Source organism: Podarcis raffonei, chromosome 14 (assembly GCF_027172205.1).
Source record: "Podarcis raffonei isolate rPodRaf1 chromosome 14, rPodRaf1.pri, whole genome shotgun sequence".
In the NCBI taxonomy this organism is placed as follows: domain Eukaryota; kingdom Metazoa; phylum Chordata; class Lepidosauria; order Squamata; family Lacertidae; genus Podarcis; species Podarcis raffonei.
The window spans coordinates 39,544,711-39,572,648 of NC_070615.1; the positions used below are offsets into that span (position 1 = coordinate 39,544,711).

Here is a 27,938-nt window from a genome sequence, read left to right on the forward strand (position 1 = left end):
GAAAACAGCATATGAAATACATTGCTTGCAAAAAAATGTATACATGCGGCCAAAACTGCTTACAAAAGTGTGTTTATTAGGAGGAATTTGCACGGAAATGCTGGTGATTTTTCATGAGGATTTGTTGCCGTTGTTGCAGATTGCTGCAGAAATGTGGAGAAACAGAGAGAACTGAAATTGACAGGTCCTCCCACCCCTACCTGGAGAGAGTCTTGAGGGCCCGAAAGAAATGCCCAGAGGGCCACATTTGGCCCCCAACCATGGGGTTTTCCCACTCCTGGAGCAGATTTGCCATTGGTCTGGTTAAGCAGTCTTCTTATATCCCCGCCACCCAAAGTTTTCCCCGTTGTCATTAGGTGACCTCTCCCTTTCTCATTGTTTAAGGCCAGGTTCAGGCTGCAAGCCATTGGGATTACATCGAATCATAGCATTGTAGAGTTGGCAGGGACAAGGGCCATCTAGTCCAACCTCTTGCAATGCAGGAATCACAGCGTCTTTCAAACAATAAACGTATGCCTTGGTGAACTCAAAGGCACCTCAAAGGACAATGGCACCTAACAGTGTCCCAGGGTAGACCACAGCATTTTGTTATACTGCAAGGAGACAGAACAGTAAAAAGCTGGAGACACAAATCAGCAGAAAACACGTTAAGTTTCAGTTCATTCATTTAATGTTGATTGTCTTGTTTGGTTAAGGTCTTAAGTGACTGTTAAACCAGGTTGATCTTTTTTATGTTTTAGACAAGCAGAAAGATAAGAAGGATCCTTTTAATTATGAGAAAGAAGCAGCAATCACGTAATAAGGGTGCTTCTGTGGAACATTCACACTCTAAACAGGGGAGGTTGGGTTCCATTTTTCCCCGTTTTGGCTTTTAGCTAAACAAATAAAAGTGTTGCTCCTACTACCTAACAGGACGTGCTATTCCTTCATTTCCCAGCCCTGGTTACACATCATGTCACCACTGGGCTTCAGCCCAGAAAGTCCATTCAGCGTCTGCATTCAGCTGCACCTGAGTATGAGTCAGCAGCAAGAGTCGAGAGGGGCAGAAAGCTCTTGACATTAGCAGTGCAACAAACTGCTATGAAACAACACGGCACTTCTACACAAGGGAAGGCTGATCTAACCATATGGATGTTGATCAATTTTCCATTTGGCCCGCTGATTCATCTCGAAATAATCATGCCAGTGCTAATTGCCATCCACTCCGTCTAACATCTCGACACAGACATAAAAACAGAACTGTTTCCTATTTAACATGGGCTGACTGAGATGGGGGCTCTTGCTTTTTTACTCTGTTTCCCTCCCACCCACCCACCCTGCCACCATGGCTCAAAACTGACTCGTTCATTGGCCCCAATATGAAAAAGTCGCTCGAGACAATCTGATTGTGGTGTGCTTCTCAGCAAGATCCAGGGATTCAAAAAGATGTGGGGAACCTCTGGTCCTCCAGGTGTTCCCGAACTACAACTCCCATCAGCCCTGGGAAAGCATGAGCAACGGGCAGGGATGATGGGAGCTGTAGTCAGCATCATTTAAATGTTCAAACCCTACCCAAGAAAATAAGAGGTTCAGGCAGAAATAGGCACAGTGGTGCACACCCAAACAGCATGGCCAATGATAAGAGAAGAGATGGGAACTGTATTCCACAACACGTGGAGGGTACCATATTGCCTAGTTCTGGGGCCATAAACCAAGAAAGCAAACCTTAATAAAAAAACAAAACAAAACAATAACGACAACCCAAACCCTTCACTTAAAATTAAACCTGAAGTTGGTTTGGAAAGCAGAGTCTGCCAGATGCTAAATTCCAAGTGTGGGGAACTTTTGGCCCTTGGAATGTTGCTGAACTACAACTCCCATCACCCCCAACCATTGGTCATGCTTGCTGTGACTGATGGGAATTGTAGTTCAGCCACACACAGAGGGCTAAAGGTTCTCCATACCTGCTATAATCAATCTCACAATCTAAAAACAATGGCATCGGAAGATGCAGTCTGTTCACTGATGACAGCTGCACTGCATACCGGTGGCAAATGTACCCCCTGCAAAAAATTACCTGGATGCAGCTGGGACCCAGTGAATACACCAGATATGGGGCAGCCGTGGCCCTCTAGATGTTCCTTGACTCCAGCTCCCATCATCCCTGAGCATTGACCAGGTACAGAACATACAAACACACACACACACAAACTTGGTCATGATGACTAGCTGGAGCCTTCATTGAGTCAGATACAGAAATATGTTTATTAGAGGTGAGAGAATTATGCCTTAGAATAGCCTCCCACTAATCTAGTGCTCTTCAGACGGTTTGAACTACGGCTCCCAACCCCAATGGGATTTGGGGTCCAAAACATCTGGAGGGCACGAGATCGGGGTGCAGTGGGATGGGGAGACAGGCTTAGAAAAAAAGTTGTAGATCCATTTCATTCCATGTTGTTTGGACAGAAGTTGAGTTGTTGCTTTTGTTTTGGGCAAACACTTAATCAGCAGCCAGGGATGGGATCTTGCACACAAATGGAAATTCTCTGCTGCAGCTATTGTCATTCCAAGACCTTAAAGCTATGAAAAAGAAATTGGGTGGGTGGGGAGGGAGGGAGGGAGGGAGGGAGGGAGGGAGGGAGAGGGAGAGGGAAAGAGTGAGAAATACGGAGTGTGTTGGGCGGAGTTTTAAACCCCAGTTTCCAAGGAAGGAAGCAATGGCAGCATATTGAAGAGGCAAAGCTTCTGCTAGCTCAAACTCAGAGGCAATGTTCCACTGTACCCAATATGAATAATAATAATCCTGCACACAGGAAAGTAGCATGTCACGGAGAATACAAGACTTGAATGTAATCACTTTCTAACTTTAAGAACAGGTTCTGTTCTTAAGAACAGAACAGAAATTCGCTCACTTTCCTCTCCCCTCTAGCTCCCATTTTCCTTTCGTGTCAAACTTTGTGAGATCACTTCCCCTTTGTGCCCTGACAGGAAGAGAGCATGGCTATATATGGTCCTCGCTGCTAATGGTGGACCTATATTTGGGGGCCCCTGAAGCTTGAACTGTTATGGGGGGGGGCCATCACAACCAGCAACAAGGTCTGAATAACCACTTTTGTATCTGCTTCAGTACTTTTGTGAACTCATGGTTATTCCTCTAGGGTCTTGACCTCTGCTAATAAGGGGGGTGGGGGTAGGATACATTTGCCACAGCAGAACAGCCAACTTACCACAATGTTCCACATTTACAACATCTGTGCCGCTGATTCGCAAACTTTGGGATTGCTGAAATATACACAGCAAAAAAATCAACCCATTTGAGTCATGCGACTCAAATTGGGTCTACTAGACCCCCAAAATTTAAGTAATGTGGACTAAAGTCATTAGTTTCATAGTAGATTTGCCCCTGCTCCCTGCCTGGGTAGACTCTCTTTCTGCTTTTTTCCACCATATCTGCAACATGACAACATTTGCATCTCATAAGCATGTGCTCTGTTGCTGAGTTGTGAGGCACTCAGGAAACAACAACTCTGCTCCATCATTTGTGTGACAGCCACTCAGATATCTGAAGGTGGCAATCATATTGCCTCTTGCCTCTTCTCCTGCCTGAGCATCCCCAGCTCCTGGGAAGAGGCCATCTCTGAGATACATCTACTGTACCACCTACCACTGCTGTATCTGTACCAGATCTGCACACAGTCTTCATCTTCTGGTTTAGAGTGGATCCCGTCGTCTGGTTGATTGCCATCCCAGTAGTTATAGTCATATGAGGAGCCATCTGTCCATTCAAAATTGCTTTCCTACCAAATATATCACCAGGGAGTTAGTGCTAGGGAAACAGACAGGAAATGGCACATATTCGATCTTTGCTGTTAACCAGCATAGATGGAAGCATTTGGAGCAAGGGATGGAGAAGAAATGCCATTCAGTTTGCATTTCAAGGCGAACGCTTTCCAAAGCGATACACAAGCCAACCAGCGGTCATTTTTTCAAAACTTCTCTGAATTTTGACAATGCAGTTCTCGAGCGAAGTCGTGGGTACAAAAACACACGTACAGTGGCAAAGTGTGCATAAACGTGCATGTATTGGTGGAAAAACTGCATTATATTAGGAGAAAATGCTTTGCAATAAAATGGTCAAAAATCACATACAAATGTATGTATTAGGAGAAACCCACATTCCATTGCTGGTGAATTTTCATGAGGATTTTTTAAAAAACAAGCAGATGTGGAAATGTGTAGAACTGAATTTAAGGCTGGAAAATGGAGAAACGGAGAAAAATCAAAATGAGCAGAATCACCTCTTCTTGGTTTTGAGATACCATTTCAGCTGTCATTACAGCTGCTCAGCAAACCTGCACAATTGGTTTTGAAAAGCAAATGCCTTGCCCAAGAAGGCAACTTTGTCAGTGTGTGTGGTACATATTTGTTGACCGAATAAATGACTGTTGTTTCATTTCGAGACCAGTATCTGTATCAATTACAGGTGGGACTTCCGTCATGGGGCTTCTGTATTATCAAAAACCCAGAAACGAGATGGCAAACTGATTTGCGGGCATGAGTCATCTTCGTGTACTTTTTAATGTACTGAAATCAGTTGGTTGGATCCAGGCTAAATTGGCTGAAGATAAATTCAATTAAATCAATGGGGCGTGGTTGTGATTTTAACTTAATTTGCATTAAATCCAATAGGTTTAACCAACCTATTCGCCTAATATACCGTATTGGCCCAAATATAAGCCGCACCCACATCTTTAAAACTGGGGGGGGGGGAGAGGAAAAAAAAGAAAAAATACCCGAATATAAGCCACTACATTCCTCACTGTTCCTGGCTGCAAACAGGCCTGATTTTATGTGCCTGATGAGAGGTGCAGCATCTGGTACAGTTAGGTTCTTACCTGTCTTAGATCATTAAGTCCCATCCAAACATCCGTCGGTATTCCAGGCACTCGGCTGTTTACCAGGTCGTAGACGAATACATTCTCTTCCCAGCTGCCAATAGTCGTATGTAATTAGGAATGCAAAGATCTGTTAATACTTATTTCTTTATTTCATTGCATTTACACCCCACCTTTCCTGCAAGGAGCTCAAGGTGGCGGATATGGCTCTCCCTCTCCTCATTTAATCCCCACAGCAACCCTGCAAGGCAGGTTAGGCTGAGAGGCAGTGACGAGCCCCCAAGGTCACCCCAAGGTTGAGTGCAGATTCAAACCCTTACTTCCCCAGGTCCTAGTCCAACGCTTTAACCACTATGCTGTGCTAGCTCTTTCTTTTTAGTTCTCTATGCTTCTCATTTTTCTAACCTCAAATTTCAGCGCTCTGCCTTTTGCAGCAATGTGCAATTTCAAATTCCTCTCAAAAGTCTTCAGCATTTTAGTGCAACTATCTCCTAATAAACAACTTTTTATGCACTGTTTTGACTTATGCACGCCACTTCTGCAAGACTTTTCTCCTAATATGATGCGTCTTTGTAGGTTATTTTCACTAAGATATTCATCTTAAGCACATGTTGACCTGATATGTGCATTTCTGTAAACACGGGTTGGTTGGAGAACAGCATCGCAAAAACCATGACGGACTTGGGCTAACCAGGGTAAATAGCGATATTGCTGCCAGGTAATCAATGAATCATATAGTTAGGAGGGGGACCTCAAGGTTCATGTAGTCCCACCCTCAGTTGATGCAGGAAGTCAGGACTACATTCTATGCTTAAAGGTAAAGGGACCCCTGACCATTAGGTCCAGTCGTGACCGACTCTGGGGTTGCGGTGCTCATCTCAATTTACTGGCCAAGGGAGCCAGCGTACAGCTTCCGGGTCATGTGGCCAGCATGACTAAGCCGCTTCTGGCGAACCAGAGCAGCACATGGAAATACCGTTTACCTTCCTGCCGGAGCAGTACCTATTTATCTACTTGCACTTTTATGTGCTTTGGAACTGCTAGGTTGGCAGGAGCAGGGACTGAGCAACGGGAGCTCACCCCATCACAGGGATTCGAACTGCCAACCTACTGATCAGCAAGCCCTAGGCTCAGTGGTTTAGACCACAGTGCCATCCACGTCCCCATTCTATGCTTAAAAACTTCTAAAAATCCACCAACTTCCAGTGCAGCCTGTCCCACTGTCAAACAGCTCATACCATCAGGAAGTACTTCCTAAGGTTAATCTAAATCCTTTCCCTTGTCATTTGAAGCTACTGGAGCAACAGGAAAACAAATTTGTTCTGCCTATACAACAGTCCTCTGGATATCTGAGGATAGTATAGTCTCACCTTTCAATTTTTTCTTTTCCAAACGAACCATTTCCAACTCCTTCAACCTTTCCCTCACAGGACTTGGTCCCTAAACCGCTCGCCATTTTTGTCTCCATCCTCTGAACACATCCCAAGTGTTCCACAGCAACAAGGCACCAGCGAAGGATGATGCATTAGGGCAAATGGGGCAACGTTATTGCGTGATTCTTACCTGTGAATGGAAGCTAATTTGGCTGATTTTAGGCCGATGGAGAACTCTGCACAATACAAGTCAGCCTCCGCCCATGTTTTATTGATTGGAAAGTATCTATAGCAAAAGCCTTCATATTCAGTCCAAAAGAGAGGGCAAGAGTAAGAGAGAATTGGCTCTGGCAAAGCTAGAGAGAGAGGAAGGAAATAGGTTAGAAAGGCACATATCTCAATACACTTCCACTTGTCAGATTCACTTGCTATCAGTCCTGGGAGCCCAGAAGATTACAAAGGTCAGGAAAGCCACCTCTGTCTCAACAACGGTTGTCAAAAGAGACGAGCAACAGCTGTCATTTCCATGCATCTTGACACCATTGGCTGCGGGCAATGCAGAGCTGGGAGGGGGAAGTGCTCAGGAGAGGCATGTGGAAAGAAGCCCACAAAAGAGGAGATTAGATAAAACCCACCACGCTGGATAAACAGCCTTGTCCTCCTATCCCCTCTAGCAAATACCACTTCAGCAGGCAACATCATGTCTCTTAACGTGGGAAAGAAGGACCAGAATTGTGTCCCCCACCCATCCCAATGTCCCTGACTCATTGCCAGTTTGCTACCAAGCTAGGCTCCTGGTTCTTGCGCTAATTCACAAAGATCTAACCCACCTTGGTAGCTCAGCTGGTAGAGAGCATGAGACTCTTAAATCTCAGGGTTGTGGGTTCAAGTCCCATGTTGGGCAAAAGATTCCTGCATTGCAGGGGGTTGGACTAGATAATTCTTATGTTCCCTTCCAATTCTATGGTTTTATAAACGGGGATCCAAAGCACCTAAGGAATTCTTGATTCTTTATGTTCTACCTTGATAATTGAGAGTTTCATCTAGCCCCTGAGGTTCGGTCAGCCTTTAACTAAAGACCAAGTTTTTAGTGTGGCAGGACCTACCCTGTGGAACTCCCTGCCACTACAGATTCAGCACAAATCATCCCTGCCTTCTTTCAGCCATCTCCAAAAAGCTGTGCTATTCAGACAGGTCTTTCCAATGTGGATTTCTTTTTATTGCCCGCCGTTTATTGATGTTTGTTATTTATCTTTCGGTGAGTTTGTATACTGCCTGGCTGTGTCTTTTTTAAAAAAAATGAAAGTGTGGTCTATAAATATTTCAGTCAATCAATCAATGAATGACACCACTAAAAGCAGGAAGGGTATGTTTCTGGAGTGTGGCGAAGACATGAGACAGAAAGTTCATTCTCAGTGTTAAATATCAAGAGCAGATTGGGGATACTTTTGGTCCTCCAGATCTGGCCAAACTACAACTCCCATCAGCTCAGCAAGCACAGCCAATGGCCAGGGATGATGGGAGTTGTAGTTCAGCCAAAGGTTCTGCACACCTTACTGGAAGGATGAGTTAGGCCCCAGTCGAAGCTTTCAAGCTGGTTTCCCCCCTTCAAATTCCTCTTCAGAAAACGGCCCATCGTCTGATGGAAAATGAAGCTGTCTGAACCATTCAGCTTGTTGAAATTCTGTACCACTTGCCCCAGTAGGTAACATTAATTTGATTAGCTCCAGTGCACCAGAGGTGCCTGAAAGAATTTTAAGGTTAAATGTGCAAGAGGAGAGAAGGCGAAGCAGGTCAACCCCCTAATTAGCACCTTTCCTGTTCAGTTGCCAATGGCCGCGTTGGCCCAGTCTTTGGACGAGCGGCCAGTAAGCTTTCAACTCCCAGGGCTGAGGTAAATCAAGGATGTCATATTCGCCTCAGGATTTATTTGCTAGCTGTATTTTTAAAAGGAGAAAATAATATAATAGTCAGAGGCACCAGCTTGTAAGGGTGATTGGCGAGGGGGGCCGACGCCACACGTGTGATCTAGCGATGTCCCAACGTCATGCGCATGACGTCAGGAAGTCAGGAGGAGCCAGAGGTGGAGGCAAACATGGCGGCCGCATGGCTCAATGGCCAGCAGCTCCTCCTCCGCCTCTTCTTGGTGCCGCCACTGGCAGGAGGCTGCTTCAAACCTCCTTCCCCTCTGCGGCACGAGGAGGAGGACGGGCGCTCAGCTCCACGTTTATGGGACATCGGGGGGCAGCCCCTACCCCAAAAATATAGGGGCCCAAAAGGGCTCGGCCACTAGGAACAAGCGCCCCTGATGCAGGTTAAAAAGGTCTGCAAAATTTGATGGGTTAAGGCAGTCACTTACATGTCACATAAAAAAACAGGACAAATAGGTATTGATGGAAATAAAGAAGTAGCAATGATATCTATTATGCGTATGTTTATGTGCTGGGCGTGCGGGCTCTGGGAATATGGGGATTCTGTGTGTGTGTGTGTGTGTGTGTCTTCCTGGTAGCTGTGGGGCGCCTCCAAGAGTTTGGGTATATGCTATTTTTATGTATATGCAGGACCCTTAGAACCAAACCCCCGCATAAGATGAGATCATATGGTATTTCAGTGAAGCTCAGATGAACTCACTTTCTCTAGAATATGTTCCACCAACTTCAGTGGCTGAACTGTGCAAACACCGAAAGAAAGTGAAATTAATTCTGTCCATCCTCAGTCACATGGCTTTCTCAGACAGCATGAAGAAATGGGGGAGAAATTTGATTCTGGCCTCATTTGAAGCCAGATCTATTCAATCTACAACTTCCAAAATTTCATGAGAACAGAAACACACCTATCCTTTGAAATTTGCCCTTATCCAATTTTGCAATGTAGATCGCCAATTGAACGATGTTTACAAAAATGCAAAAACTGAGAAATTGGTTGAAAAATGTTTATTAGGAAAAATTTGAAATAAAATCCTGATTAATTTCCAGGAGTTTTTTTCCTCCTTAATTACAAACTGCTGCAAATGTTAGGATAGGAAAAATGAGAAACCGAGAGCCAAAATGAGCAGATCCTTCCATCCCTAAATCCATCCAAAGTAAGGTTGGTTATATTGCAGTGGAGCTCAGAAACTCCTCACCTTTTTCTACTTTACACCCCAGCAGTTGAATCCATAATAAGTTAGTTGTATTTAATTCCCATTCATTTCAGTGAAAATTACCGTATTTTTCACTCTATAACACGCACCAGACCATAACATGCACATAGTTTTTAGAGGAGGAAAACAAGAAAAAAAATATTCTAATCGAAACAGTGGGTGTATTATTTTTGTGGTTCATGCTGTGGCCACAGACATGTGATCTGATAGTGAGTTTGGAGTAGCCCAATGCAAAAATCCTGAGGATCCATGTGGATCCATGCTTTGTAACCACGTTTTAAGTGGGGAGGGAAGGAAAAGCACTCAAGGGACAAGGAGCACGCATGGGGTGTGTGGAGAAGGATGCTGCTAATAATGCTATTTAGCGAGCTGAGTGGGGAGGAGAGAAGGACAGAGAGCCTGCTTGCTATAAAGGAGCCAATCGGACAGGAGCCACTTACACTCGTGTAAGCGGCTCCTCTCCTGTCCCGCTTTGCTCCTTTAAAGAAGCAGGCTCTCTGTCCCTCTCTCCTCCCCACTCAGCGGCTCTTCTCCCTCTTTGCTGTTTCAAAGCGAGCCACGGAGGAGGGAAGGAAGGGGAACCATGGATCCTCTGCTCACAACTGCAGCAGATCCCCCCGCCACCTGTAAGCATTCGCTCCATAACACGCACAGACATTTCCCCTTACTTTCTAGGAGGAAAAAAGTGAGTGTTATGGTGCAAAAAATACGGTAAGTTAATATCATGACTGCCATCCCTTTGATTTAATTGGGTTTAAGTTCAACTATTTTAGCCTGAATCCAACCCATTAATCTGAGTAAGTTTAAAAAACAACAACCAAGTACACTATAATCCCTAATGCCCATAAATCATTTTATCATCTCATTTCTTGGCATTTCAATAACACAGAAGTTCCACAACAACTTAATTATGCAATCAAGTAAATCCACATAATTTGTACAAATAGTGGTCTGGAAATGAAATGACAGTGAATAAGTATACCACAGACTCTCCAACAGTTTAGCTGAGCCATAATGACGGCTAAGATGCTATCTGAACATTAGGGATGAATGAATCTGTCAATTTCTATTTATTGCTGTTTGTCATGTTTCCAATCTTCATTTCAGTTCTTTACACGTCTACATCAGTTTTTTTTTTCATTTTAAAAAATCCTCATGAAAATCGATCAGCATTTTTGTGTGAATTTCTCCTAATATACACATTTTTGTATGCATTTATGACCAATATTATTTTGTAAAGTGATTTCCTCTAATAGAATGCCTCTTAAGGTATATTAATTATGCATATATATATATATATATATATATAGGCATTTTCATGCACACATTAACCTGGTATATGTATTTGACTGGAGAACTGCATTGCAAAATTCAGAGAAGCATGAATTTCAAAAGCTAGCTGAGTTTCAGTTTGCATACTGTTTTGAAAAGTACATAGGTTTGCTTTTAAACTGAATGAATTTTCTTCCCTATTCCTACTGAACACAGGCTGCCACCAGAACTGGATTCAGCGATAAAGTTGGAGCAAATTGTCAATTTCGTCGATAACTTTCCATGTTGCCTTTTCATCAAAGCCTTTTGATTCCTGATAAGCCACCCATAAATCCCAACTTTTCTGACTTAATTACAAAAAACAAAGATCATCTATCAAAGAATGGCATGAGAGAATATGGGACCATGTTTCAACAGCAAACTAACTCACTTTATTAGTTTCAGAGAGCAAAACCTAAGAGAAAATAACTTTAAGTAAAGACGGATTAATTTCAGTGATCAATATAGGAGATACGGGCTGCTACCAAACATATATAGTGGGCTTACAGTGTTCTGATACACTTATGTTAGTTTGGGTCAATAGCTGCTGTGCTACACAGGAAATTTTGACTGGATGTATGCAAATTCATAGGAGTCACTGAACATTCTACCCTTCTGCATATCTTTTATTTTCTAAAGTTTATGCAATTTGTGATATAAATGGAATCTATCTATCTATAGCTCTATTTAGAGGATTTTCTCAAAGGGGGAGGGAGACAAAAACCAAGAAGTGATATTTAGGACCCAAGATTAAACCTCAACCTGATTAAAACCCCAAGCAAAATTACCTTGGCTTCAGGTGTCCCAGTTTTGAGTATTTGATCGTCGGAGATGGGTACTCACCTTGACTGATTTTAATATTGGTGTGTGGGAAAGCCTGGATGGCGAGCACCACCCCAGAGAAAGTAGCGCAGAAATTCCACCTCGATATCATAGCTGGTCGAGAGCAAGTCTCCTCTACGAAGCTGCAAAGAACTGGCTGCTCCGTGTTTTTCCTCCCTTTGTAGTGCTACTGAAGTCACTGGAGCAGCTGCAAAGAGGCTTTGTAGACAACTCCCTCCCTTGTAAGGGCAAACTTTCAACAAGATTTGCACAGGATGCTGGCCGAACGCCTCACGGCCTAACCTCCCACACCACTGGCCACTCTTTCTCACTCCTCCAGATGACCTGATTATTGAGCATCATCTGCTCATGCAAAGCTTGTGCGGCGTTTGGACTATAAGTAGTCTTTATTTCACATCCGTCTCTGGGTAGTTCTGTGACAATGAGCCTGCATCAAATCACCCTCCATTTGCTTGTAAGGTCCTTATGCATCTTCCCATTAGTCATCCACGAGAAGTCCGATTATTTCTGTTGCGCAAGGGCAACAGAGCACCTCAAAGGTGCGGATTCTGTATGCGCTTGAACCCCTTCCTTAACACACTGCCACACAACAACCCAGAGTGTCCCAGACAAAACCAAGTTGAGGTTAAAATGGAATAACTTGCCCTCATCACCCAGCAGTAGAAATGACCTAACAACCCCTTAAGATGATTGCTATGTGACTTAGAGGTAAATCCCAAAGGCGATTCGCAGTTCCAAAAAGCAATGTGCTGGATTTTAGAACATAAAGCCACTTCAAGCTTTCTTTTAAAAGCTTTCCATCTTGGTGCTTTTAAAAAAATACTTGCCAGGACTGTCAAAGGCGGAGGCAGCTCCAAGTCTCAGAACTGCCAGGTCTATGAAGGAACACAGCACAGTGAAAGATATGTGGCAATATACTACATTTTTTAAAAGACCAGTAAGGGGTGTTCCTACAAATCGCCCAATGCACTCAATTTAACATGTCAGGTGGTAGTTGGGGATGAATCCTGTTTATACTTCTCCCATGTTGATGCACACACTGAGAGATGGCATTTCTTCAAAGGTTCCGCCCCCCCCCCGAAAATTTATGAGATTTCTTTTTCCTTTTCTCAGCCCCCAAGGTGTGTGTGTGTGTGTGTGTGTGTGTGTGTGTGTGTAGAGGGGATTGCTCTGCACAGTGTTTTCTCCACTACATTGGGTGGGGGCCGCCATTCCTCTCCCCCCTTCTGAACACACACACACACACAGTCATGGGGCAATGTGGAGACATTGGGGAGGAAACAAAATGGCAGCCAGGTGGCTGACAGAGTTGCTCCTACTACCCAAGAACCAGTGGGGTGTTAGTGGTTAGTATTGGACTAGGACATGAGAGACCAGGGTTCAAATCCTCACTCAGCCATGAAACTTGGTGGGTGACCTTGGAGGTCAGTCCCTGCCTCTCAGCCTAACCTGCCTCACAGGGTTGTTGTGGTGCTAAACATACATTAGAACATCTTTCCTACTGAAACTTCAAACTGTGGCTGTGTCTAGTGGCAACTCATGTGACCCCACCCCACTCCCCAACTGCCAGTCCATATGGGCCCACTCAATCTGCAGAACTGGCAGTTATACAAGTGCCACATAATGTGTGTTTTCCACACTTGTGAGAAATCAATATTTTCGTGTGGCAGCATGTATTCTCTGAAACTCCCCTCCCCACTGATATTACACAGCCTCCCCTAAAAATGCCTCTGCTGTGATATTTTCGATGTCAGCTAAACCATTTTCAGGGGAGGCCGAGCCTATCCACACATATATTTTTGGTATCATTATTTTATTTGGCCATCTGTCAGGGATTCTTTAGCAGTGATTCTGGCATTGCAGGGGAGTTGGATCAGATGGCATCTGAGTTGCTCCAAACTCCAAAGTTCTATGCTTTATTAAAGTTGTTGATTTTATCTATATTTAAAATTATAATGTAAGGTCCTGGAGTGGGTTACAAGTTCTTTATTCCAATATAGATACAAACACTGAACAAAACTGAAGTACTGTGTAACTTTATTATGTCTACTGTTTTTAAGGTTTGTTTTATTGCTATTTTTAAATATTTTATAACATTTTATATAAACCACTTTTTAAAAAATTGAGTGTTATCTAAATAGTGAATAATTAAACACACACACACACACACACTAAAACTCCCTGAATGCAGAAAATTAGCACATCAGGGAGAAAGCTAAGTTAGAGCACTTGTCCCTGACAAGCTGGTTTTTGATATACCGTACATGCATGAATGAATGGATTTATTATATTTATTTATACACTGAATATAGAAAACAAGCATATCAGGAAGTAGGCCAGGCCAAGACCCTTCTCCTTGACATGCTGGTCTTTTATATTTGGGAAGTGAGTGATCAGTTGATTATCCCTGCTACTGCTCCCCTAATATAGAAAGCTAGCCTGTCAAGAAGAGAGTCAGGTTATGGCCCTTCTCCTTGATACACTAGCTTTCTCTGTGCAGGGATTTATTCATTTTTATTTTTATTTTTAAAAAGCAGGAGTCTTCTATTCCACACCTGCCACCTGAAACATTGCAGCTCAGACATAGGTCGGCCATCTCAGTAAGAACAAGGCCACAGATGAACATGAAACAAAAGACTTTGGATTAAGATTGTTTTGGCTGGGAGGCGCTGTGGATTTTTCTATGGTTGATGGATCCCAGCGTGAGTCTATTGCCAAGGACAAGAAGGAATTTACAGCTCCCCCAGGCCAGTAATCCTCAGGCTTCCAACTGGAATGAAAAGGAGAAGAACAAGCTCATGCAATGCCACAGACCTTTAAAGGCAGAATGTTCTCCCCACTGCATGGCTGCGCAGATGCTACGCGAAGATCGCCAAGCAGCGGCCAGAAAGAAACGTGAATGTGCTCCCATCCCTGCACCACCTCATATACTCTCACAGTTCTGGTTTGGGTGAAGGAACACAGCCTCTCTGTATCAAGCTTTGTCCCCAAACAGCCCATCTTTATAACAACATCCTTAGAAGACATGTGTGATGCACAGTGGTTATTAAAAAGGGATTACAGGGGTGACTGAGACTGACAGGTGAGTCAAGGCTCTTTGACTCTGCAACAAGTACAGGACCAAGACTGCCTCGTACCTTCAGGCCCTTGAACCTTTTTTTTGGGGGGGGGACCTTAACCAGGGGCAGTTAACTACAAGATCGCCTCACTGCACATGTGCGGTCACTCGATAGCTTCAATCAGCGGCAGGGAAAATAGGGACATTCCAAGATCAAATCAGAAGCCAGAACGGCTTTCGTAATTCCAGCACTGCCCCTGGAAAATCAGTGCACTTGGACAGTGTGCTATTGTGTCGCTTTGTTCCCCGTTCTTGGATTGCAAATATTGAATGAAGAGCAGGCTATAAATACTGGAAATAAATAATCAATAAAATTACCTTTGAGCAGCAGGTTCGTTTCTTCACGTTCACCAATCTCTACTCAGGCAAGCAGGTGCATTCAAAGGCACATTCCAGCTTGGCAAAAAAACCTGGAGTGGATAGCAGGGCCAGGGAGCAGTGTGGCCTGTCAAGGCTTCCAAGAACCAAACACAGAGGCCCAGAAGGCTGCATTTGACCCTCCCAGGCCTAAAGTGCCCCACCTTCAGTGAAGGGATTGTCAATATGGTGGCCTCTTGGTGGTGTTAGGATTGCAATTCCCATCTTCCCTGATCATTGCATACCTTACAACATTTTCTCTGATGAAAACAGGAACATCCTATTCAATAACAACAACAAAACAACAACAAAAACAACTCTATTATTTATACCCCACCCATCTGAATGCGTTGCCCCAGCCACTCTGGGTGGCTTCCAACATATATAAAAATATAATAAAACATTAAACATAAAAAAACTTCCCTAGACAGGGCTGCTTTCAAATGCTTCTAAAGGTTGCACCACTCCATACCCTCCAATATTTGCATAGCTGTCAACTTACAGATTTGAAAATAAGGGACCAGCAGCCTTGAAAATAAGGGACCAGCAGCCAAAATAAGGGACCTGCAGCCTCACCTGTTCCAGGCACTCCAGTCTTCCTGTCCTCCTGCAGTCTGGTCAAACTCATGCTGGTAGCTTCGAGAACACTGTCCAACCAATTTTGTAACCAGAGGTTCAACTGAATAGAATCTGAATCACATGCACCACAAGGCCTATGCAGCCTCAACTTAAGATGGCTCCCCGCCCTGGCTTTGCACTGCAAAGTTTGCAGCAGAACATGCAACAAAATGGTGTCCAGCATTCAAAAAACCCCTCAGCTTGCATTAACTAGCCACACACAAGGCATTCAAGCTCCACCCCCCCAGTCGTTCTTAGACTTCTTATTGGGTGAGCAATACAGCCAAGCAACACAGTTGGAGCCTCCCTCCTCCCTGGCCGGCAGGGAGGGAGGGAGAGGAGCTGCTTCCTTTGAAATTTAAGGGACATCATTTGAGGGACATCCATCAATAAGGGACAGCAGCGGGACATGGCGCTGGAATAAGGGACTGTCCCTTCAAATAAGGGACACTTGCCAGCTATGCATTTGTCCAATGAAAATAGGGACATCCTAAGGAAAACTGGGACATTCTGGGATCAAATCAGAAACGGGGATGGCGTATGTAAATCCGGGACTGTCCCTGGAAATAGGGACACTTGGAGGGTCTGTCATTGGCCACATTGGCGGCAGGACTCCAGTAACACCTGGAGTTCCCGTTTGCTTTTGCAGGGAAACAAAAATGATTGTTTACAAAGCTATTGTACTACCAACCTTACTGTATGCTTGTGAAACATGGACCACTTATAAACGCCATCTCCAACTCCTCGAAAGATTCCATCAACGGTGTCTCCGAAAAATTTTACACATCACTTGGGAAGACAGGCGAACTACTATCAGTGTACTGGAAGAAGCAAAGATCACTAGTGTTGAAGCAATGATACTTCAACATCAGCTTCATTGGACTGGTCATGTTGTGCGGATGCCCGATGATCGTCTTCCAAAGCAACTACTTTAATTCCGAACTTAAAAATGGAAAGCGTAAAGCTGGTGGTCAACAAAAGAGGCTTAAAGACTGTCTCAAGGCAAATCTTAAAAAATGTAGTATAAACACTGACAACTGGGAAACACCAGCCTCTGAGTGCTTCAGTTGGAGAACAGCCTTTACCAAAAGTGTCATGGGCTTTGAAGACACTCAAACTCAGGATGCAAGGGAGAAACGTGCTAAGAGGAAGCCACACTTGGCAAATCTACACTTGGATCAACTCCAGCCCAGAAACCAATGTCCCCACTGTGGAAGGACATGTGGATCCAGAATTGGCCTCCACAGTCACTTATGGACTCATAGTTAAAACCGTATTTATGGAAGGCAATCTTACTCGGCTACGAGTGATCGCCAAAGAAGAAGAAGAAAAGAAGACGACTTCTGATATAGTACTGCTGGTCTGCAAATGTTTTTTAGTTAACATGATGATCTTTTTGTTTTAGTCAGTGCTTTTTTTCTAAAAAAATGTTTAGGGGTACTCTCATTTTGACTCAAGAAAATCACCATTTTATAGTTCAAATCAGGAAAAATAAATACAGCAAAGATTCACAAAATGTTTAGAAGTATGCATACCCCTGTGTACCCCCAGAAAAAAGCACTGGTTGTAGTTCTCTCTTTTAAATTCTTGAAATCTTTTGTAATCTACCTTAGGAGGGTTTGCCCCTAAAAGATGGCCTAGAAATATTTTAAATATATAAACGTAATGGGGGGAGGGGTCAGCCTGGATGATCCCTTCCAAATCAAATAATCCTGTATCTGTGTGGGTTGAATCTGTAAGAGGAAACCTGCTACATCAGTTTCCTTGTCAAGGTAACAGCCTTAGCCGCTCAGCCAGGTACACATCACCTGCCTCTTGAAAGAGTGAGTGCTGTTGCCATAGAGACAAATGTGGTCATCAGGGGGTTTGACTAGATGACCCTTGTATCCCTTCCAACCCCACAATTCTATGATTTTATAATTCTGTAGCACAAATAACCACAATGCCCCAAGAAACTCACTGCTGAATCTACCTCAAAGGGATATCGTGCGGGCATCCAGAACACAGGTCATCATTCTTGAGATGAGTTGCTTAAAAAGAGCACCACTTCATTCTTATTTGACACAAATAAACAGATCTTTATTTTTTCCATAAATATACCTCCTTAGACAGTATGTTTGGGGTTGGGGAGAATGTACAGAAGCATCTAACAAAATCGACAGAATTTGCTGACTTGTCACGTCCATCCACCGCTTTGGGAAACTATAGTTTTAAAATAAGGAGGAACCAAAACCCCTCCATCGGGCCCAAGAGCCAACAGACACGAACATTTCTGTCAAAGTAAAGTATGCCCGTGCCAGCTTTGATGATGGATGCTGGCACATCAGACATCTGTTGCATGAATACTGCAGCAAATGCTCAGATTGCTGTCTCCATGTGCCATGGTTCCGTGCATTATTTTTTTTAAAAAAGGTTTTACTACTTATAAAAGTTAAGAGCGATATACTAAGTTAATTTTCATACAGGAATATTACACCTTATAAGAACCAAATTTATATTCTTTTTGGGGTCCCAATACAGGTTCTCTTTGTAATTGTACAAGAGTGTTAAGAGGCCTGTGTATCAGACAAAAGGCCCATCTAGCCTAAATTCCCATTTCCCACAACGACCAATCAGATGCCTCTCGGAAATCCCACAGGAATCCCCTCTCCCACAGCGGATCCCAGCAAATGAGCTGTTCAAGTGTTCAATCTCACATACATTCAATTTGCTCAGGTCATCTATTCCAGGGGTGGGGCAACTTTTTCAGACCAGGGGCCACGTTTCCTTCTGAGTGACCTTCCAGGGGCCACATGACCAGTGGCAGAGAGAGGGCAAAGGCAAAGGTGAACAGAACAGTGGGCTAGTTTCTTCACACTCACTCATACCTTTCTCTCATCTCCACCTAGGCACACAAGAAGCATTATCAGAGTTTGAGGACATGTCCCAGCCAGACAAAAGTATAGGAGGCTGCAAAGCAGGGCAGGTGAGCACTGTGACTCAAGAGGGTGTGTGCAGCCTGAGGTTATATAGTAATAATTTATTATTTATAACCCACCCATCTGGCTGGGCTTCCCCAGCCACTCTGTGCGGCTTCCACCAAAATATTAAAATACAGTAGTGCATCAAACATTAAAAGCTTCCCTAAACAGGGCTGCCTTCAGATGTCTTCTAAAAGTCTGGTAGTTGTTGTTCCCTTTGACATCTGGTGGGAGGGCAATCCCCATCCCTGACCTCTACAGTATTACAGAAGGTTCAACCTACTTCCCTACACCTTTTCTGTATGTGGCAGGTAAATACACAGACATTTGCTGACTTTACACTCAAGACCAGTTCAACACACTGAAATACAAAGGGGTGTGTGTGGAGAGATCAACTTGACTATCACATGTAAATGCAACTCACACGGCATTAGGTCTTTTGTGAACGTTGCCACAAAAGGTTCTTAAAATGCGGAGGGGTGGGTGGGATTTGACACAAACAGTTCTCTGAAACCTTCAGATGCCTCCACTTTCAAGTTCAGCCATGGCCTTTAAAATTCTAATGATGTGCCGGGAGTGTGGTGGATCCATGTACATAGAAGTCCCTACTACGGCTGTTTTGCGTGAGGCAAAGCACAAAGTGGAACCTGCCTCCTTCCAGAAGCTGATTGGGCCAGTGGCTGAACCTGATTTCAACACCCTCCACTGACCTTGAGGATGGCAGGTAGACTACAGGGTGCAACTCCTTGCACCCTCAGCACCCACCTCGCTCTGCTGGGTGGTTGGCTCCTCCGTGCCTCCACCGCTTCCAAGGGAAAGGACAACTCCACACGCACTTTGCACTCATGGAACCTGCACTGTGGAAACAAATTGGGTAGCTCACACATCCCAGACCATTGCACACTTCTGGAACTAGCACTGCAACTAGGCTGCCACCCACAATTTCCCTCCTCCAAAATGAGCTTTGTTGACTTCAACGCAGGAGTCTTCAGCCTTTTCAGACCCAGGACCCACTCTTAAGTCAAACATGCACACACCCCAATTCTGGTAGTAGTGCTACCATTTCAACCCAACTTAGATCAGGTTGCAACCAGGTGATGGGTTCCAACCAATCGGCTTTAAGGGGCCTGCTCAAGGGTGATCCAGCTGTGGACTACAGCTTTCATAACAGTACACCAGCGGGTTCTTGAATGATGCAACATTTTACAAAATGCTAGCATGTGTGATTGAGCAGGAAAGAGACGACTGCCTCCATCCCATTCTGCCCGAGGGCACAGCTCCAGACACAGAAGCACACGTTATATCTGATTTGGTTAAGCTAGTACAGTGACAAAGGAAGGACTGGGTTTAGACGTGTTTACACCATACACTCTACCGCTAAAACAACATCCTAGTAATCTACCACACATTCACCACGGATAACACACAGGATCTGATACCTTCCGATACAATTGCTCACACGAGATGTAGAGTATGGTGTAGTGGAGAGGAAACCATGAAGCTTTTCCGCAGCTAACCAGTCTGCTATCTGCACCGCACTATGACATAGCAGGCAACAAAGGATTTCTGAAAATCTATTAGCAGACAACCCTTTGAGCAGCTTCCACTGTCCTACACAACAGCATCACCTTCTGATGTGGATGTAGTGGCTGATATGTGATCCTGAGTAAAACACTCAATGGGGTGGATGAAATAATAGGTAGCACGGAGGCTAATGCAACCATTTTTTTCATTGCCAGTGGCCATTAAGAGTTGCTGTGGATTCCATAGTGATTATGTGCAAGTGTGTGTGAGTTTGTGTGTGTGTATGACTTGTCTTGTATAGATCTGCTCAGTGGCTTGCTAGCAGCATTGGCGTCCTCACGTCACCTCCAGGGAAGCCGGGGAGACGCGGTCGCATTCAGCTCGCGACCGGAGAGTGTGCCACTGCTCCACAGCTGTGCGGTGGGAGTTCAGCATCCGCCGCCAGTGCTTGGATTCCGAAGAGCCTGTGGAGTACTGGCCAATCACAATCCGCCCAATGAAGTCGTTGCTGCTCTTCATGTTGTGGCCAAAGACTGAAGATAACAGAGAGGCAGGGAGAAAGGAAGATGGGGTGGGGGTGAGGGAGTAAAGACTGAAAAAGCAGCTGCAACGCCAACCCTAACTCTCAGATCTCTCCTTGACTGGAACAATTATCTAGAGAGCTCTCTAGCAAGCATAACTGCGCAACCTTGAATTTGACATTATGTGACTGAATCCCACCCAAAAGCACCCAGAGAAAGCAGTGACTTCCGATTGCAGTGGACGGAACTGGCAGAGCTGCAGAAATCATGCCAGAAATTGTCTTCCTTCTTTCCTGTCAATAGATTTGTACCAGGATAAGTCTAGCAGCAATGAAAGAGAAAGGGAACACTGATGAACAATTATCTACCTACAGAAGTGGTACCTGCAACAAAATGATGCAGAGTGGAGTGTTTCTGACCAAAATGCCAGCCAGCCAGCCATGTCCTTTTCCTTTCCATTCCATTCACCACCCTGCCCCCATTTCCCTTCCCCAACAACCAACATGCCGTATCCATTGACCACTGTCTTCATTGAGCTGCATTTAGTTCCAACTCCATTCCTCGCCATGGGATTATTATTATGTTCTTCTTCAGAATATTTGCACTCACGCAAACCTTGTGTGTAATCTGTATTGTTTTGGTAATGAAAATGCTTTTAAAAATAAATTATCAACTAGAAGCATGGGTGTGCGGTTTTATAGTGAGGTTTTAATTCTGTTGTGTGCTGGTTTCAGTTTCACAACAGTTCTTGCCCTTTTACAGGTTTGTTCATTTTGGGTTTTTCAGTTGTTGTTTTATTATTTGAACTGCTGATCTGCTCAAATAGTTTCGACTGAAGATAGAACTGAGACTGCAACACAAAGACTGTTGGAAGTTTGGGTGCAACTCAGCTTGCAAATGAGGTGTTTTGCAGGGGTTAAAACAGACATTGTTAGGGACCTTCAGATTCCCAGACTATCCCTGTATCTTTAGCCTATCAGCTTCCATCTCTATCTTTTTGATGGTAGATTGAACAACTTTTTCTTACCTACAAGCATATGAGACCAGTCTGAGCGAAACTTAGTTGGAGACAACTCTGTTTTTCCATTTAGATTAGTCACTGGGTGAAATGCAAAATAGAGATAGCTTAAAAAGCTAAAGGTAAAGGGACCCCTTACCATTAGGTCCAGTCGTGGCCGACTCTGGGGTTGTGGCGCTCATCTCACTTTACTGGCCAAGGGAGCCAGCGTACAGCTTCCGGGTCATGTGGCCAGCATGACTAAACCGCTTCTGGCGGACCAGAGCAGTGCACGGAAACGCCGTTTACCTTCCCACCGGAGCAGTACCTATTTATCTACTTGCACTTTGATGTGCTTTCGAACTGCTAGGTTGGCAGGAGCAGGGACCGAGCAACAGGAGCTCACCGCGTCGCGGGGATTTGAACCGCCGACCTTCTGATCAGCAAGTCCTAGGCTCTGTGGTTTAACCCACAGCGCCACCCACGTCCCGAGATGTAGCTTAGTTGTGTTTATTCATTTCAATAAGCCTACTCTGAGTAGGTCTAGCATTGAATTCCACCCACTATTTCCAAGTTTGTATCTACATGTATAAATAAACATGGGCCAAATTTTATGAGAATCTGTGCCCTCTCTTCTTTCTGGGTGATGCATATCCTATACTGTACTGTATTATTGTTTTGGAGATGAGTAAGTGGCCATTCTATTGCTCACCTTCCCCACTCTCTTTCTGGGCTACAGAGGCTTAGCAACCAGGAGCACTGCTGCCACCTGCTGGTTCACTTCCCCTCCCCTTGGTAAGGAAGGAGGAGGTTCAGCAGCTCCAGCAGCCACAAGGAAGGCAACCAAGATGATAAAGATGGAAACCAAGCCTTATGACAATTGGTTGAGGGAGTTGGGCATGCTTTAGCCTGGAGGTGATATGATAGCCATCCTCATATATCTGAAGAGCTGTGACATGGAATATGATGATGATGGTGGTGGTGATGGTGATGATGATGATTAAATTTGTATACCACCCTTCATCCATAGATCTCAGGGCGCTTCACCACAGGCAATACAACAGGTTCACAACAGGTTAATACAAGATAAAAGCACAAAACACATAATAAAAACAAGAACAAACAAAGAAAACCCACACTAACCAATAACCCCTTTCTCCCCTTCCCACAAACACATTTAAAAGGTCATCGGATGTTAATCAACCAAAGGCCTGGTTGAAGAACATTTTCGCCTGGCACCTAAAGGTGCATAATGAAGGTGCCAGCTGAACCTCCTTGGGGAGAGCATTCCACAAGACAAGGAGCCACTGCAGAAAAGGCTTGTTCTCATGTTGCCACTCTCTGGGCCTCTTGTAGGGAAGGCACACAAAGAAGGGCCTCAGATGACGAGCAAGCTTGCTTTCTGCTGCTCCAGAGGACTGGACCAATGGGTTCAAATTACAAGAAAAGAGATTCCAGCTAGACATTAGGAAGAACTTTCTGATGTTAAGAGCTGTTTGACAGTGGAGTGGATGGTAGGTTTTTAATCAGGGGTTTTGAAGCAGAGTTTGGATGGCCATCTGTCAGGGGTTATTTGGCTGTGATTCCTGCTCTGTAGGGGTAGGGCGAGACAGCCCCTGGGGTTCCCTTCCAACTCTACAGTTCTATGATTCTAAGTGCTCCCCCTGCTCCAGTCTAATCCTACACAAACTTATTTGCACACAAACATCCTAACACATGTTCCCCCAAAGCTTTCCATTTCACGTAGATTGTTTTCCTGCTACATATTTCAAAAGCCTTTCAATAATTAAACTGTTCGCCTGCAACTGCTCTGCAAACCCAGCCTGCCAATAAAGAGAACAAACCATTGCTGGTCTTGTGGCCTCTGTAACAGCGAATAAAAGCATGGCCGCGAGGCATGAGCACATAACTGGGGAACAAACAAAAGCACAATCTACAGTGTGTACTTATTCCATAGCCTCAGAAGTCTATTCACTCAGGCATCAGTTAGAAACACAGGATCAGTCTTTGTCTTTCCACTCCCAGAGGCAATAGTAATAGTAATATCAATAACAGTAGTAGTCATCATCATAATAATAGCAGCCTAGGAAGTTGCCTTATACAGCACCAGACCATTGGTCCATCTAGCTGTTGTGTTTTTCCCCCAGCCCTACTCAAGCCTGGCCCTGAGAAACTAAATTATTTCAGATCACCATTCACATTTAGATTGCGAATGGAATTCCTTACTTAAGCCAACACTGAGCGAACATCTAGGGACAGCATCCCTACACACGTCTGTAGAGGAGAAATATCTCCTCGAAGGTGTGGGGAAAGCAGGGCTCGCTGAACATGTCAATTAGCTGACTGGCACTGCCAGCGAGTCCCGCTTGCAAAGGGAGAATCAGAAGCTAACATTCAGCTTGCAGCCACAACCTTAACTTATGTCAGGTGCTGGGGGGCAGGTGGTTGTGGGTTGAGGGGAAATTGCCTTGCATGCCAAACAGGAACCTACAGACTGGAGGTTCCCAATCCCTGGTTTAACACATCCTTTCACAGGCCCAGACTGAAGAGCCAAGCCCGAGGAAGTTCTTATTTAAGGCCAGCAAAGCTTCTACTGGCTCCCCAAGTCGCCTGATTCCTGATGGCCCAACTAACTTCAATCTGCAGTCCTGCTGGCCGGAACGCTGTAGAGCAACAAGGCTCAGGCCAGGTAGTCCTTCCACCTGTAATGTGTCCCAGTCTAGTGGAATAAAACACTCAATTCAAGCCTGGTAGGTAACACACCCACAGGAGGTCAGGTGTGACAAGGATCTGGGGAAAGGGAAGAGGACAACCATGAACAGATAAGTCATAGAACTGTAGATCTGGAAAGGATCCCAAGGGTCATCTAGTCCAACCCTGTGCTATAGGAATCACAGCTAAAGAATCCCTGGCAGATGCCGACCCAACCTCCAAGGAGGCCCAACACCCTTTCAGGGTAGTCCATTGCACTTCTGAACAGCTTTCACTATCAGAAAGTTCCTCCTAATGTTGGCATCTCCTTTCTTGTCATTTGAATTCACTGGTTTGGTTCCCACACTCCAGAGCAGCAGAAAACAAGCTTGCTCCATCTTCCATGTGACAGATATTTAAAGTTGGCTATCAAATCTTCTGTCAGTCTTCTCGTCTAGATCCTACATACCCAACAATCGTTCTTCACAAGGCTTAATTTCCAGACCCTCTGTCATCTTACTTGCCCTCTCTTCAGATGTTCCAGCTTGTCAAGTCTGTGGAAGCCCGGGGATGGATTTACCAAAAAACAGTCTAGGAACCTGCCCAGGGCCTGAAACCTTTCTGGGTGGGAACTGAAACGCTCCACATGCCCTCCCCCACAACCCAAAGCTGTGCAAAAACACTAATCATAATATTAACCCAGGTGAAACAATTTCTCTTAATAAAGGCAACTGACTCCAGACAGCTGGTAATGTTTATATATTGTGGGTGAGAGAGCGGGAGGAGAAGAATGTGGCTTAGGTGACTGTCTTTTTCTATTTCAGAATAAGGCCCTCAATGGATTACAGGAACAATTCCTTCCTCCCACAGCGTTCAAAACTATGCATGCTGCCTTTTCCGCAGAGGAAAATTTCTGTACATCATGCTTGCGATTTAAATTGCTGATGAGCATCGCTTTCATTCGGAACTGTTTGGAAACAAGCTAATGGGTTCTCATTTCAGCGTCTCGTCTCAACAGCAACATCTGTTTCTACTAGGGTGGGTGTGCACAGAGGATAAAATCCCTTCAGATCTCAATTGGGTGCTTCTGAGAGGGGGCTGCTTTTTGTGTGAGGGGTTTTGTTATGGTCCACTTCAAAAGAGAGGCGTTTCATTTGAGACCTGAGACAGAACCTTGCTTTCATTTTCTGAAGTTCTGGGCATCGTGGGGCAAGATCAGGGATGGCTGATGTGCTGATTGCCAGATGTTGAAGAGGAAGACAACTCTCAGCAGACTGGGAGGAGATTTCGGAAGCTGAAGAGGCTTCTGTCACACCCTGACCCAACTGTGGGTCTCATTCAAACCACAAGAGGCATGTTTATTCTTTAAAACCATTTTGTTCCTCACTTGTACATAAATGAAGATTTAGGCTGCCAATCCAACCCTACTCACCTGGGTTAAGTCCTACTGAAGCCAGTAAGATTTACTTCTGAGTAGATATAGTAAGGACTGTATTGTTAATAGGGATACTGGAGAATTCCACCAACAACAGGGGAGAAAGAGGAAGTCTGCAAAAATATGTAATTACTCTCTCCCCCATGGTTTTGATGTTTCCTTTAAGTTATGTAAATAGTTACACACCTGATTTAAATAGTAATGCTTCTTAATTAGTGGACAGTGAGATGAATGACATAGTAGTTGATGGAAACAAAGCTGCAGCAGAATGGAGACAGCGTTGATTGTGACCAACACAGGTTGGTCACAACAGAAATCTCTATTTTCTTACAACCCTAACTGTTAGTTGATTGACGAAAAATCACATGAATTAATCAGCCAAAATTCTTCAACTGTGTGGCAGGCCTACAAACCACATTTGAAAGAGATAGGTAAACATACCTGTGAAGACTAAACTGGCACTTTCAAGTTCTTCTTGGGGCACTTTGAAACTGAAGGACTCATTGTAGAAGGGGTCAATGGTAGCCCTCTTGCAAGAAGTCTTCTTTGTTTTCGCCAGTTTTAAACCATGAACAAGTTGGATCTTCACAAAGGGATCTGAACAGAAAACAAGCACAGCTTGATCTTCCAGAGAGGATTTTGTTCATCGGAAATCATTATTTCCTGTCATTGCCCAGTTCACGCATTAAGTTGGCCCAAGTGAACTCCTTGCCCCAATGCAGTCTGGACTCTGACCCAGACAAGGAAGGGACAGCCCATTAAACTGGATTCAGAGAGAAATAGGTGCCAGATACAGCTCTTGACCAGCTCTGAGCCTGGACTCAAGCCGATGAGCAAGGGACCCCTTAATTGGAAAGCTCAGCCCTATTATTGAACAGAGTGACGTAGTTTGCCTCAGGTGGCAGAGTCTGGAGGGCAGGGAGTGGTAGCAAAGCCCTGTATTTGGAAGTTTCTAATGTCTGATGTTTTATTATGTTTTTATATGTGTTGGAAGCCGCCCAGTGGCTGGAGAAACCCTGCCAGATGGGTGGGGTATAATAATAATAATAATAATAATAATAATAATAATAATAATAATAATAATTTATTATTATTATTATTATTATTATTATTATTATTATTATTATGCTCTGTAGACCATGCACTGCTTGCCCTGCACCAGCTAAGCTGGGAATCAGAGGTGGGGAGTGTTGTTGAACCCCGGTCCTGTTTACCGGCTCCCCGTAGGTAATCTGGTTGGCCAGTGTGAAAAGAAGATGCTGGAGCAGACAGGCCTTTAAGAGGATTCTTGTATTTTATAGACAATTTTCATGTATTTTATACTTATTACTGATGAGCATTTTAGGGTTTTTAAATGCTGGTCTTTACACTTTTTACTGTTTGCTTTCTGAAAGAGCGACTAATAAATATAATTAATAATAATAATAACAATGTTCAGAAGCAGTAGTGAGTCTTCATCCTCCCTCTTTTGGCTGTAACCTTCTTTCCCCACTCACTCCTATGAAGATTATATCTGCCGAAAAGAACCTGCTCTCTCTCAAAAAGAACAGCGTAGCTGACCTTCCTTCACCAAGGCCAGCCTTCAGTTGTTCGCAATTGAAAGTAAGCAGGGTACATTTTGACTTCTGCTTCTGAGGAACAAAAATGACTCCTCTGGTGATTCCAAGAATGGTTGGGAAAGGGCAGCTTCTAAACGCCACTTGCCTGCTGATTTTCTCCATACTGAAAGCAAAACATACACACACACAAAATCTCCTCAGGTCTCCCACTTATACAGTATGCAGTCTGGAAGAGGATTGATGGAAGGGGGGGGACAGCTTAAATATAGATCCATGTGCATTTTGCTGGGAGGACTTCAGGCTTTGGGGATCTATTTTGCTTTCTACTGGAACCCCAAGAGCCACAACTGGAGCCAGGTGCATAAAAAAAATAGGGTGGAGGTCACGCATTCAAGAATTAAGAATTAGGGGGCTCTGAGCATATGCTCAGTCCGGGAATATGAGTTGTAAGAATTGAGCTCACAATCCTTTCGCACAGCAATCCACTGCCAATTCTCTCTCCTGCCCCTTCCAGATTTCTCCTGCCCCTTCCAGCAGCTAGGTTGTTGCCATGGTGATACAAGGGCTGAAGGCCATACTGGGGTGGGGTGGGGTTGTGAGGTGAGCTGTGCATGT

At 44.4% G+C, this 27,938-nt stretch overlaps 2 protein-coding genes across 8 annotated transcripts in view; both read right to left on the reverse strand.

The window, feature by feature from the left end:
* Positions 1-647: 647 nt before the first annotated feature.
* Positions 648-12,588, reverse strand: CLEC19A (C-type lectin domain containing 19A). The gene is made up of 5 exons (XM_053364910.1): positions 11,544-12,588; positions 6,438-6,603; positions 4,875-4,968; positions 3,644-3,776; positions 648-2,559 (listed from the first exon to the last, which is right to left on the reverse strand). The coding sequence occupies exons 1-5, from the start codon at positions 11,632-11,634 to the stop codon at positions 2,480-2,482; spliced, it is 564 nt and encodes a 187-aa protein (XP_053220885.1). The 5' UTR covers positions 11,635-12,588; the 3' UTR covers positions 648-2,479.
* Positions 12,589-19,158: 6,570 nt separating this feature from the next.
* Positions 19,159-27,938, reverse strand: part of SYT17 (synaptotagmin 17) — a 36,338-nt gene continuing 27,558 nt past the window's right edge. For all 7 annotated transcript variants that reach the window (XM_053364836.1, XM_053364837.1, XM_053364842.1 and 4 more), the window contains 2 exons: positions 26,206-26,361; positions 19,159-20,653 (listed from right to left, as the gene is read on the reverse strand). In XM_053364836.1, the coding sequence (XP_053220811.1) occupies positions 20,457-20,653; positions 26,206-26,361 (353 nt within the window). In that variant the 3' untranslated portion in view covers positions 19,159-20,456. The remainder of the gene's footprint in view (positions 20,654-26,205; positions 26,362-27,938) is intronic.